This window comes from Hypanus sabinus, chromosome 13 (assembly GCF_030144855.1).
Source record: "Hypanus sabinus isolate sHypSab1 chromosome 13, sHypSab1.hap1, whole genome shotgun sequence".
Lineage (NCBI taxonomy): Eukaryota > Metazoa > Chordata > Chondrichthyes > Myliobatiformes > Dasyatidae > Hypanus > Hypanus sabinus.
Window position 1 is genome coordinate 103,367,296 of NC_082718.1, and position 12,686 is coordinate 103,379,981.

Sequence of the window (12,686 nt, forward strand, 5' to 3'; positions counted from 1 at the left end):
TGCAGAACCCCAAAGACTACTCGTTCACCCGGTAATTCAACGTACCACAGGCTCTCTCTCTCTCTCTCTCTCCTTAGTAAGGGAAAAAGTGGTGTCCCCATTTCACTGTGTGTGAGTGCTGACCATTGGGCAGACTATGTCACAATGAATCATAGCATTCCAGGAAAAATTAAAGGAACACCAAGAGAAAAACTTTGTGTTCGTTGGGGAAACATGCAGACTCCATACAGACGAAGCCTGAACTCAAAATTGAACTGCAGTTGCTAGAACTAATGAGACAGCAGCTCTCTGAACTGTGCCACTTCCAAAGGCATACAGTATCCTTCCTTATATTTTGCTTGAGCTGATCATGGTACATTAGCATGGAGAGAGAAGCTGAAGTGAACGATTCATCACAATGATACAAGGGTTTAAAGAATTCATTTATATGACAGCTTGCACAAAGTTGAAAGCCAAAGTATAGACGGGATCTACTTGAGGTGTCATATAATGGGACAGATATGGTGAAAGTATATTCTCAGGAAAGTTTAGTCTCAACATAGCATTAGAGTAGGCTGTCCAGGAGTGAAACTTATAAACATTTTGTACGCAAAAATGGTGGAAATTGAACACACAAGTCACTTTAAAAACAGTGGCTGCTAGGTTGAATATTTATCTGGGGAGTAAGGTTGATGGAATTTTGCCCAGCAACAGTGTTGGGGGGGGGGGGGATGAAACACAAAGAGGTGAATGGAGTTGAAGTACATATCAGACATGAAGTAATTTCATGGTTGAATAAGTTCAAATGGATGAATAACCTCCTGCTTTATCACTGCATAACTTCCACGGTGGGAAAATGCTGGGCTATAGTTCTCTAAATAACAAAATCTTCCTTCAGAAAAACACAACTTAAAGGAAATTTGTTCTGTAACATTTATCTTTTGTGAAATTATTTTGCAACTCAATTCCTTTTATTGTCTGCTTTACGGTAGCCTAAATTAGATGTCCCAGTCTGGACATGTTATTTACAGGTCCATAAATTAAATCATGGTTGACCAAAATACAGCTACAGAAACTTTCAGAGAAACCTTCCATGAAAGTCATTTTATGGGGACATAACTAAAATTTCCTTTGGTTTTGGGGATGAAAATGTATAGCAGCAAATTAAGTAAGCAGTTATTAATACAGCTTTAAAAGGGATTAGTTTTATTTGTCAGATGTGCATTAGAATATCAAAACACACAGTGAAATGCTTTGTTTGCGTCAACAACTAACACCATGCAAGGATGTGCTGGGGGTAGCCCGCAAGCACTGCCATGCTTCTGGAGGCTAAATAGCATGCCCACATTTTACGACCCTTACTCCTACATGTACATCTTCGGGAAGGGGGAGGAAACCAAAGCACCCGGAGTGTTCACAGGGAGAATGTACAATCTCCTTACAGACGTTGAACCTGATCACAGATCGCTGGTGCTGTGTTGACTGCTAAGCTACCATTCCACCCCTTTGTCTAAAAGCAGTCATGCAGTTAGAGCAAAGGCAGCCAACCTGGGGCCCACGGACCACGCGGTTAAAGGTAAGGCTCGTTGGCATAAAGCAGATTGGGAACCCCTGAGTTACAGCACTCATCAATTATTTGACAGTAGAGCTGACAGTGGATGAAAAATACGCCATTTGTCGAAATTCTGGCCTGAAATGTCAACTGTACTCTTTTCCATAAATGCTGCCTGGCCTGCTGAGTTCATCCAGCATTTTGTGCGTGTTGCTTTGATTTCCAGCATCTGCAGATTTTTTCTTGTTTGCTCTTTCATTAGGATGATCTTTTGACCTAATATTTTCATGGCTGAAGAGAAAGCTATTCAAAATCCCATAAAAATTAATACACTTTTAATGAGGGCTGTGAATAGGCTGGTGTTGCTGGGGATGGGTTTTGGTTGATGAAGGTAATGAGGAGATGAAGTTTAGCAAGTTCATGGAAAACCACTACAAAACTCATCTTAAACAAATTGAACTTGCAGACATGCCAAAACATGTTCACTCCATAATGTTAACGGGACTAAGTAAACAACTACTGATATGGGTTTAAAAAATCTTAGCTGTTCTTCTCACACGTACATTAAAACAAACAGCGAAATGCATAGTTTGTGTTAATGACCAACACAAGGATGTGCTGGGGGCAGCTTGCAAGTGTTTCATTGGTTCCGGCAACATTAAAGCAGCAGTTGTTAGATCCTTGATTAGTAAGGGTGTCAAAGGTTATGGGGAGAAGGCAGAAGAATGGGGTTGAGAGGGGTAGTTAATCATCCATTATGGAATGGTAGAGCAGATTCAATGAGCCAAATGGCCTATTTCTGCTTCTGTATGTTACAGTCTAACGCCCGCAGTGTCCCACAGCAAATTTTAATTCCTGCATTATAACTAATTGGCATTCTTGCCCTATTTTCCCAGTAATAATCACAGTCCATGGTCTTAAGTTGAAAAGGGGACATTCAAACATAATCTGAAGCTGAGTGGAGATCTGACAGAGATCTGCCGAAGAAAGACATAGATAGGGTGGACAGCCAGTACCTGCCAAGGTCGAAGTGCCTAATACCAGAGGGCATGCACTTAAAGGTGAGGGGAGGTAAGTTCAAAGGAGATGGGTGAGGTGGTTTTTTTACACAGAGAGTGGTGTGTGCCTGGAATGCTCTGCCTGGGGTGGTGGTAGGGGCAGACACATGAGGTATTTTGTAAGAGATGTTTGGATAGGCACTTGAATGTGAGAGAAATGGAGGGATATGAACATGTGCAGGCTGAAGGAGTTACTTTAGTTCACCATTTGATTAGTAGTTTAATTGGTTTGGCATAACATTGTCAACCAAAAGGCCTGTTCTATTGTCTATATACTGTGCTTAAACATATTTTCAATCTGTAGGATTGTTGTTTGAGAGTATGAATGGTGTTGAAAGTTAAATCTAAACATATATTAAACTTCATCAGCTCACTGAACGATACGTTTGGAAGGAAGCCATTCTGCCTATTGAATTGCTTCCAACAATCCAGCTGGTCCCATTTCCCTGTCCTTCCCTGTGGCCTCTTTCAAGCTTTTATCCACGGCCTTCCTGGCACACTACAACAACATAATGTGCTGGCGTTCCTGTTGTGTATTGAATATTTCAATAATATTGGAGTAATCTTGTATATATTGGTTGATTAAACATTCTTCTTGTTTAAATAATTTAGAGTTATATGTAAGAATACGTTAATTGTGTACATCATCACATTACATGATATACGTGCACCTCCCTTTAAGTAAAGAGGGTTACACATGCATTTCAGAGTCCTGTATCATCCTTGAATCAGTTTAATGTTTTGAAGTTACAAAACATAACAGTTCCCCTTGCCATTCTCTGTAAGACTGTATCCTCCGACAGAAATCCTCCATTCTTTTCTTCACACTTAGTAAAGCATTGCTGTTTATGACACCTCCACAAATTTCCTTTTCCCAGCTCCCAGGAGAATAACATCGATTTCTTCAGTCTCCTCATGCAATCAGTCCTTCATCACAAAATTTCATCCCCCCTGTGGCATGAGCTGCCCTGACGGGAAAAGAATATCACTTTCCTTTCATCAATGCTTGTTCAAGCTCCTGAAATTCCTTAACACTGCAGTTGTTGCAGTGAATTAAATATCCATCCATTAATCCAGGTGTCCATTGGATGAGAATCAAACTTGTGCAGATATAGTAACTTGCAGTATATCTAAAATGTAAATGGTGGAAGAAATATTTAATGTTGTGTTCCTTTGGTTTATTAGTTCCAATGTTGAGACTTCAGAAATATCTGTTCAAATTCTGGCATAAAAATGCATAATATTTAAGTTTAGATATTAAGTTTTATTGCCAAAAATGATGATGATGCAAAGTCTTTTCAGTTGAGATTTTATATTGAATAATGTCAGGAAGCATTCAAACCCTGTCCTCAACAGTTTGTTGAAAGCAAGGAGATGTATGTGGCATGGAAGTGTATATGTTGAGCAGAGGCTTTTAAGAAGAGACTGATTACATAGCTGATTCACTGGGGTTGTACTGTACACTCAGTGGCCATTTTATTAGGTACACTGGCTCATTAATGCAAATATCTAAGCAGCCAATCATGTGGCAGTAACTCAATGCATTAAAGCATGTAAACATAGTCAAAATGTCTAGGTGTTGTTCAGACCAAACATCAGAATGGGGAAGGAATGTGATCTAAGTGGCTTTGACCGTAGAATGACAGGGTGCCAGACAGGGTGGTTTGAGTATCTCAGACTCTGCTGATCTCCTGGGATTTTCATGCACAACAGTCTCTGCAGAAACAATAAAAGCATGCTGTGAGTGACAGTTCTGTGGGTGAAAACGGCTTGTTAATGAGAGAGGTCAGAGGAGACTGGCCAGACTGGTTCAAGCTGACAGGAAGGTGACAGTAACTCAAATAACCACACGTTACAACAGTGGTGTGCAGGAAAGCATCTCTGAATGCACAGCAAGTGGAAGTGGATGAGTGTCAGACTATACCATCACACGGCCTGCAGTGCAAAGAGTAGAACGTAAAGAACAGAAAATAATAAAAATCTCACAGGAAGAGTAATCAGTTCCTTGATGGTAACCAAGTCAAGTCAAGTCACTTTTTATTGTCATTTCAACCATAACTGCTATGTACAGTACATAGTAAAAACGAGACATTTTTCAGGACCATGGTGTTACATGACACAGTACAAAATCTAGACTGAACTACGTAAAAAACAACACAGAAAAAAACTACCCTAGACCACAGACCTACCCATGACTGCATAAAGTGCACAAAACAGTGCAGTCATTACAATAAATAATAAACAAGACAATAGGGCAAGGTGTCAGTCCAGGCTCTGGGTATTGAGGAGTCTGATAGCTTGGGGGAAGAAACTGTTACATAGTCCGGTCGTGAGAGCCCGAATGCTTCGGTTCCTTTTCCCAGACGGCAGGAGGGGTTTGTATGAGGGGTGTGTGGGGTCCTTCATAATGCTGTTTGCTTTGCGGATGCAATGTGTAGTGTAATGTAAAGGGGTTATGTCACTGGTTTGTCACTGTAGTCTGCACATCTGATTTGGTTGCCCTATAACATCAGCCTAACCTTAATGTCTATCGATACACTTGATTTACTTCTTTAGGTAACTCTGAGCATAATAATTCTTCTCTTTTTGTTCAGTCTGCTAACCCTTGGGACTGCATAATCACCTTAAGGTCAGAGGGCAGCAACAAATTTGAGTGGTTCAGTCAAAATCAGAAGTTTCAAGCCCCCCTCCCGCACCTTAAGATTTGGAACAATGGTTTTGATTGGCACTCCATTATCGTGTTGAGGCACAGTGCAGTTGTGTTGGAGATTCTGTCTTTGAGATGAGATGTTAAACTGATGCATGGGACTGTTAAATAACTGAGCCCTTTCCCATGGATATTGAACTGGAGAGTTGCCTTTAGAATTCAGACGCCAGTAAGAGATAATTGGTAGATCTGGTATTAGAGATACAGTATACTAACAGACCTTCCTGGCCCAACGAGATCACGCTTCCCTGTTCCACGTGACCAATTACCCTATATCTTTGGAATGTGAGAGGACTCCAGAGGAAACCCACCTGATCATGGGGAGAATGCGGAAACTCCTTACAAACAGTGGCGTGAATCGAACCCAGGTCCCTGGAGTCACACTAACTGCTTGACTACCATGTCGTGCAAGCGATTATGCCTCAATGGTATCATTATTCACAGTTACAGAGACATTTTGACCCATTGTTCCTGTGTTGCTCCTGGACCTCCTGTTATGCAGAGGTGCTTTGATATGTACATATCTAAGAATATACATGACACTATATACAACCCTGAGATTCATTTTCCTGCAGGCATACTCAATAACCATAACAGAATCAATGAAAGACTGTGCCAACTGGGTGTACAACCAGTGTGCAAAAGCCAATAAACAGTGCAACCACAAAAAGAAGAAATAACAATAATAAATAAATATATAAGCAATAAATATCGTGAACATGAAATGAAATGAAATGCAGTCCCATGTAGCTTTCTCTGTGTTGTTTTTTTTTATGAGTAGTTCAGTCTAGTTTTTGTACTGTGTCGTGTAACACCAGGGTCCTGAAAAATGTTGTCTCATTTTTACTATGTACTGTACCAGCAGTTATGGTCAAAATGACAGTAAAAGTGACTTGACTTGACTTGACTTGAAGATTCCTTGAAAGTGTGTCCACAGTTTAGTGATGGAGCAAGTTAAGTTACCCCGTCTGGTTCAGGAGCCTGATGATTTAAAGGTAATAACTGTCCCTGAATCTGGTGGAGTGAATCCTCAGGCTCCAGTGCCTTCTTCCTGATGGTAGCAGCGAGAAGAAATCATAGCCCGGGTGGTGGGGGTCCTTGATGATGGATGCTGCTTTCCTGTCCCATTGCTCCGTGTAGATGTGCTCATTGATGGGGAGGGTTTTATCCATGATGGACTGCCATATCCAGAACCTTTGGTAGGATTTTCCATTCAAGGGCGTCAGTGGTCCCATACCAGGCTGTAATGCAGCCAGTCCATATACTGTCCTCCACACATCTATACAAGTTTATTGAAGTGTTAAATGCCATATAACGTCTTCTCAAATTCCTAAGGAAGAAGAAGTGCTGTTTTACTTTCTTCATAATTGCACTTACATGCTGGTCCCAGGGCAGATCCTTTGAAATGATAATATCAAGGAATTTAAAGTTGCTGATCCTCTGACTTCCCAGTGAGGACTGGCTCACGGACTCCTAGTTTCCTCCTCCTGACATCAAAAATCTGCTCCTTGGTCTTGCTGACATTGATAAGAGTTGCTCAGCCAAATTTTCAATCTCCCTCCTATATGCTGACTCGTCACCACCTTTGATTTGGCCTACAGCAGTTGTGTCATCAGCAAACTTGAATATGGCATTGGAGCTGTGCTTAGTCACACAGTCATGGTGTAAAGCGAGTAGAGTGGGGGTCAAAGCACACAGCCTTGTGGTGCTCCTGTGCTGATGGAAATTGTGGAGGAGATTTTGCTGCCAACTCAGACTGACTGGGGTCTGTAAGTAAGGAAGTTGGGGATCCAATTGCACAAGAGGGTATTGAGGCCATATTGAGAACATAGCCTTAGGGTTCGGCGGAGTAAGTTTAGGACAGAGATGAGGAGGAACTGCTTTTCCCAGAGGGTGGTGAATCTGTGGAATTCTCTGCCCAATGAAGCAGTGGTGGCTTCCTCAGTAAATATATTTGACAAAGTTGGACAGAGTTTTGCATAGTAGGATAATTAAGGATTTTGGGGAATAGGCCGATAGGTGGAGATGAGTCCAAGGCCAGATCAGCCATGATCTTATTGAATAGTAGAGCAGGCTTGATGGGCCAAATGGCCACTCCGGCTCCTTTTTTTAATGTTCTTATGCCATAGTCCAATTAATTGGATCTCCCGACCAATTAACCTACCAACCAGTATGTCTTTTGGACTGTGGGAGGAAACTGGAGAACCTGGAGGAAACCCACACGGTCACGGAGAGAACATACAAACTCCTTACAGGCAGTGCTGGGAATGCTGTGTAAAGAAGGCCTCATTCTTTTGCTCTGGAGCCCCCCTTCCTGCTTCACTTCCAGCCACTCCAATGAACCTTCAACCGCTTAAAAGTGCCATACCTGCTGGATTGGGAGTTGAGTCCGCCAAGTCCTTAAGAAGATCATGAACTCTGTAGCTCATCGAGTCAATTTAAAAGTATATTGCTTAAAGGGAAATTATATGCTGCAGATTGCAGTGGGAGTAATTCAAAAAAGGTATATTTAGAACTATTGTGCGTAGCCCACAGAGTGTCATTGTGGTTCACTGGTGCCATCTCGCTTTGTGGGGATGGTATCACGGTAACCTTCTGTTATCATCCCAACAATAGGAATTACATCAGACTTGGTCCTGGGGAACTGCCTTGGTCAGTAATGTATTAAAATTTGGCTAGGTAGAGGATGCCCAATAACAGGTGAGTTTAAGAACCACATAGATTAATTCCTCATCATGATTTGCATGTTTACTGAGCAGGGGAAGGATGTTGTTCTCTTTGAGAGATTCTCTGAGGGAACTCCGTTCATCCCTACAAACAGCAGCAGGAAGGACCCAATCAGAGCTCTGAAGGGTTGCAACTCAGCCAATATCAATGTTACAGGAAAATCAGAAATACTGCAGACACTGGAAATCTGAGATAAAAGAAATTGGAAACCTCCAAACATCTGTGGAGAGAGAATCAGAGTTAATGGTTCAGATCAAACACCTTTCATCAGAACTAGGATCGAAATTTAAAACTAACATGATAAGTACCATTTTCCAGTTTTGTTCACTGTTAATGTGCTCTGACACAGAAACACTCTTTGTATTTGTGCACTGAAAAATAAGTATGTGCATGAGCTCAAATTTCTAGCACATATTATGAGGTAAATCTAACTCATGAAATGCATTCGAGATTATCCCCTCAAACAGACTCACTCCCAACGCCTATCTCCATAGAGTGTTTTGTTGTATGTATGCTGTTCCTGATGACCAGTACTTGCGCACGAGTTTAATCTTGGTGACCAAAGACAAATTTTTCTCCTGCACTTATTCTTACCATTCACAGATATGGTACTTCAAAAGGAGAACTCTAGTCAAACTGATTGTCAGGTGATGGAGTAACACATTGTACATGAATAGGGACTCCCTGATGGGAGTAGAAGCCTAAGATCTACTCTGTTTATGCTGCATCCAGCATACTATACATGGCACACTGCACACTGCGGTACCACACCACACAGTGCATCACACACTAAACACCACACTATGAACACGGCATACTCCCCAATACAAACCCACACTGCACACCACACACTGCGGTACCACACCGCACAGTGCATCACACACTAAACACCACACTATGAACACGGCATACTCCGCAATACAAACCCACACTGCACACCGCACAGTGCATCACACACTAAACACCACACTATGAACACGGCATACTCCGCAATACAAACCCACACTGCACACCACACACTGCGGTACCACACCACACAGTGCATCACACACTAAACACCACACTATGAACACTGCGTATTCTGCAATACACACTCACACTGCACACCACACCACACACTGCATTTGAGGAGATATCTAGCAGGCTCTAATTCTATGTCAATTAAATGACCTCTTCAAAAGGTCACACAAGTCAGTGCTTCAAGCGAGTCTTACAAATATATGGATGACTCTCCTGCTGGGAGGCGTCCGCTTCTGACCAGACCATTTTTCTTTCATTTCCTTGGGTCTGACCTCCTCGGATTGCCCTTTTAAATGAGTATTGGAGAATTAATTTGGGTTTGGTTTGGAGCAGAAGCAATCAGGCTAATCTCCAGCTCACTTTTTATCTGCCTGATTGTTTAATTAAATGGTCATTTTCTGTTCTGCAGTTTTTTGACATTTTGCAGGTGCCTATTATCACGATGGAATGTGTTCTCTATGTGCACTTCTTCATAAGCCACAGGCAGAATCTATTCTTGGAATTGTCCTGATGGCATGCAACTTGTGCTGACAACGTTTCTTAGTTATATTTTCCTTATTACCTTAATATAAATAAGGAATCCAACTATACTCTGTTCTGTTTTGTGCCAACTGTCATATCAGAATCAGGTTTAATATCACTGGCATATGTCATGAAATTTGTTCTTTTGCAGCAACAGCACATTGAAATGCATAAGAATAAAAAGCTATAAATTACAATAAGAAGTATATATAATAAAATTAAATTAAATATGTAGTGTAAAAAGAGAGAGAAAATACTGAGGTAGTGTTCTTGGGTTCATTGTCCATTTTGATCTGAAGGTATTAGGGAAAGACACCAGAGTGAATCTGCAGATGCTGGAAATAAATAAAAACACAAAATGCTGGCAGAACTCAGCAGGCCAGACAGCATCTATGGGAGGAGGTAGTGACGACGTTTCGGGCCGAAACCCTTCATCAGGAGTGAAGTAACATGGGATGGTGGAGAGGGGATAAGAAGTGGGGGGAGGGATGAAGTAGAGAGCTGGGAAGTGATAGGCTGGAGGAAATGGACTAGGGGGAAGGTGGAGAATTATGGGAAATAAAAGAGAAAGAAAGGTAGGGCTGGGGGTAGATTATAGTGAGGGGGGAAAAAGAGAGAGAAAGAGAACCAGACTAAAATAATAGATAGGGATGGGGGTAAGGGGGGGCAGGGGTATCAACGGAGGTCAGTGAGTTGGATGTTCATGCCGGCAGGAAGGAGGCTACCTAGGCGGGAGATAAGGTATTGCTTCATCGACCTGCGTGCGGCCTCATCTTGACGGTAGAGGAAGCCATGGACAGACATGTCAGAGTGGGAGTGGTCTGTGGTACTTTGGGGAGACCCGCCGCAGACTGGGAGACCGTTTCGCTGAACACCGGCGCTCAGTCCTCCGGCAGTGGCGGGATCTCCCTGTGGCCACACACTTCAATTCCACAGACCACTCCCACTCTGTCAATGGACAATGGAGCAATACCTTATCTCCCACCTAGGTAGCCTCCTTCCTGCCGGCATGAACATCCAACTCACAGACCTCCGTTGATACCCCTGCCCCCCCCCCCCTTACCCCCATCCCTATCTATAATTTTAGTCTGGTTCTCTTTCTCTCTCTCTTTTATCCCCCCTCACTATAATCTCCCCCCAGCCCTACCTTTCTTTCTCTTTTATTTCCCATAATTCTCCACCTTCCCCCTAGCCCATTTCCTCCAGCCTATCACTTCCCAGCTCTCTACTTCATCCCTCCCCCCACTTCTTATCCCCCCTCGACCATCCCATGTTACTTCACTCCTGATGAAGGGTTTCGGCCCGAAACATCGTCACTACCTCCTCCCATAGATGCCGTCTGGCCTGCTGAGTTCTGCCAGCATTTTGTGTTTTTATGTAGTAGGGAAAAAGCTGTTCCTGAAATGTTGAACGTGTGTCAGCAGGCTCCTATACCTCCTACCTGATGGTTTCATTGAGAAGGGGCATGTACTAGAAGATGGGAGTCCTTAATGATGGATGCTGTGCCCACTTTGCAGGATGTGGGCTGCGTTGATAAGCTCATCATCTTGCCCGCTGGGAAGATGATGGTGTGCTGCCTTCCTGAGCTGCCGCAGTCCTTTTTGTGATGGTCCTCTCTCCATAAGATAAGAACAACCAACAGCAGCACCGGCAGAGGTGAAGGAACAGTGATGTACTGCCAAGACAGGGTGATGAGTAGCTGAAAACCTTTCTCTCATTACAGCAGAGGTTGACATCTTTCCTGGAGGCACGTTACCAGAACTGCACACAGCACTCTAAATTCAGCTTTACCAGCATCTTGTACAACTTCAGCTTAACATCCCAACTCCTGTAGTCAATGCCCTGATTTAGAATCAGAATCAGGTTTATTATCACCGGCATGTGTCGTGAAATTTGTTAAATCTGCGATGTACTAAAAAGCAATGTACTAAAACTTTCTTAATTATCAATGCCAATTTTAAGGGATTGCACATCTGTACTTCAGAGCCTGACCATGCATTTTGAAAGTCCTGCCAAAGCGCAACACATCACACTTGTCTGCATGAAATACCGTCTTGCCATTTTTCCAGCTGGTCCAGATCCTGCTGCAAGCTTTGGTAGCCATCCTCACTGTCCACTCATCACCAATCATAGTGTCATTTGCAAAGTTGCTGGTCCAGTTTACCACGTTATCACTGAAATCATTAACACAAATGATAAGCAACAGATCCAGCATCGAACGCTGCAACGCAGCACAACTCACAGACCTCCTGTCAGAGAGACAACCATCATCTACCACTCTCTGACTCTATCGTAGAGCCAATGTGGAATCCAATCGGTTGATCTGAGTTTGCATTACTTCAAACTTGTTACAACACCTAGGCAATTGAACTGTTTAACAATGAAGTCAAACTCACTTAAGAGACTTTCTATGTGGTCCCCCAAAGGAAACTCTACAGAGGCGTCTACTTGTCTGTAGGCCTTTAAACTTAGTCAGGAATTAAAATGACTGTTTGGGAAGCAGCAAATCTGGGCTTATATCCTGCTAATGTCTCCGATTTTATTTTGACAGATCTTGTAATTCAGCTCACTCTCCTCCTCCTCCATCAAAAAGGAGGAAAAAGAAGAAGAAATCGGAGCAGAAGCGAAGGCGGTGAGTATTTATGTCGCTGGCAGTGCTTTTTAACCGAACACTGTAAGGGGCAGGATTCTCTGCACAGTTGATACTCTGTCTATCCATTGTCTTAAATATAGCCGGGTGGAATATACTGAGGAGAGACACCCAGTGTACTGCTTTCGTGTAAAGCTTCTGCACCATACGCTGTCTGCATCCTGGGCAACACCATACCTCATCACAACACTGCTGGAACTTTGTCTACGTCCCATCACAACACGATCTACACCCTAAGCAAAACATACTGCCTCCACCATACAGACCACCTCTGGCCATATTTTCATTCCCCCAATTAAATTGGAGGAATTTTAGGATCAACGTATAAATCCAGGGGGACGTCACGTGATGACGTAGGATCGAGACACTGGAACCCAGCTCTCCCGTAAAAAATCAATAAATTAATGTCTAAATGAAGAAAAGTTAGTCAATACTTTCTAAAAAGTTACTTATAAACTACTCTGGATTGTT

At 42.6% G+C, this 12,686-nt stretch overlaps 1 protein-coding gene across 1 annotated transcript in view; it reads left to right on the forward strand.

Moving 5' to 3' along the window:
* srrm4 (serine/arginine repetitive matrix 4) overlaps positions 1–12,686 on the forward strand; it is a 332,914-nt gene that overhangs the window by 263,291 nt on the left and 56,937 nt on the right. The window contains exon 3 of the mRNA XM_059986941.1: positions 12,117–12,197. Within this exon, the coding sequence (XP_059842924.1) occupies positions 12,117–12,197 (81 nt within the window). The remainder of the gene's footprint in view (positions 1–12,116; positions 12,198–12,686) is intronic.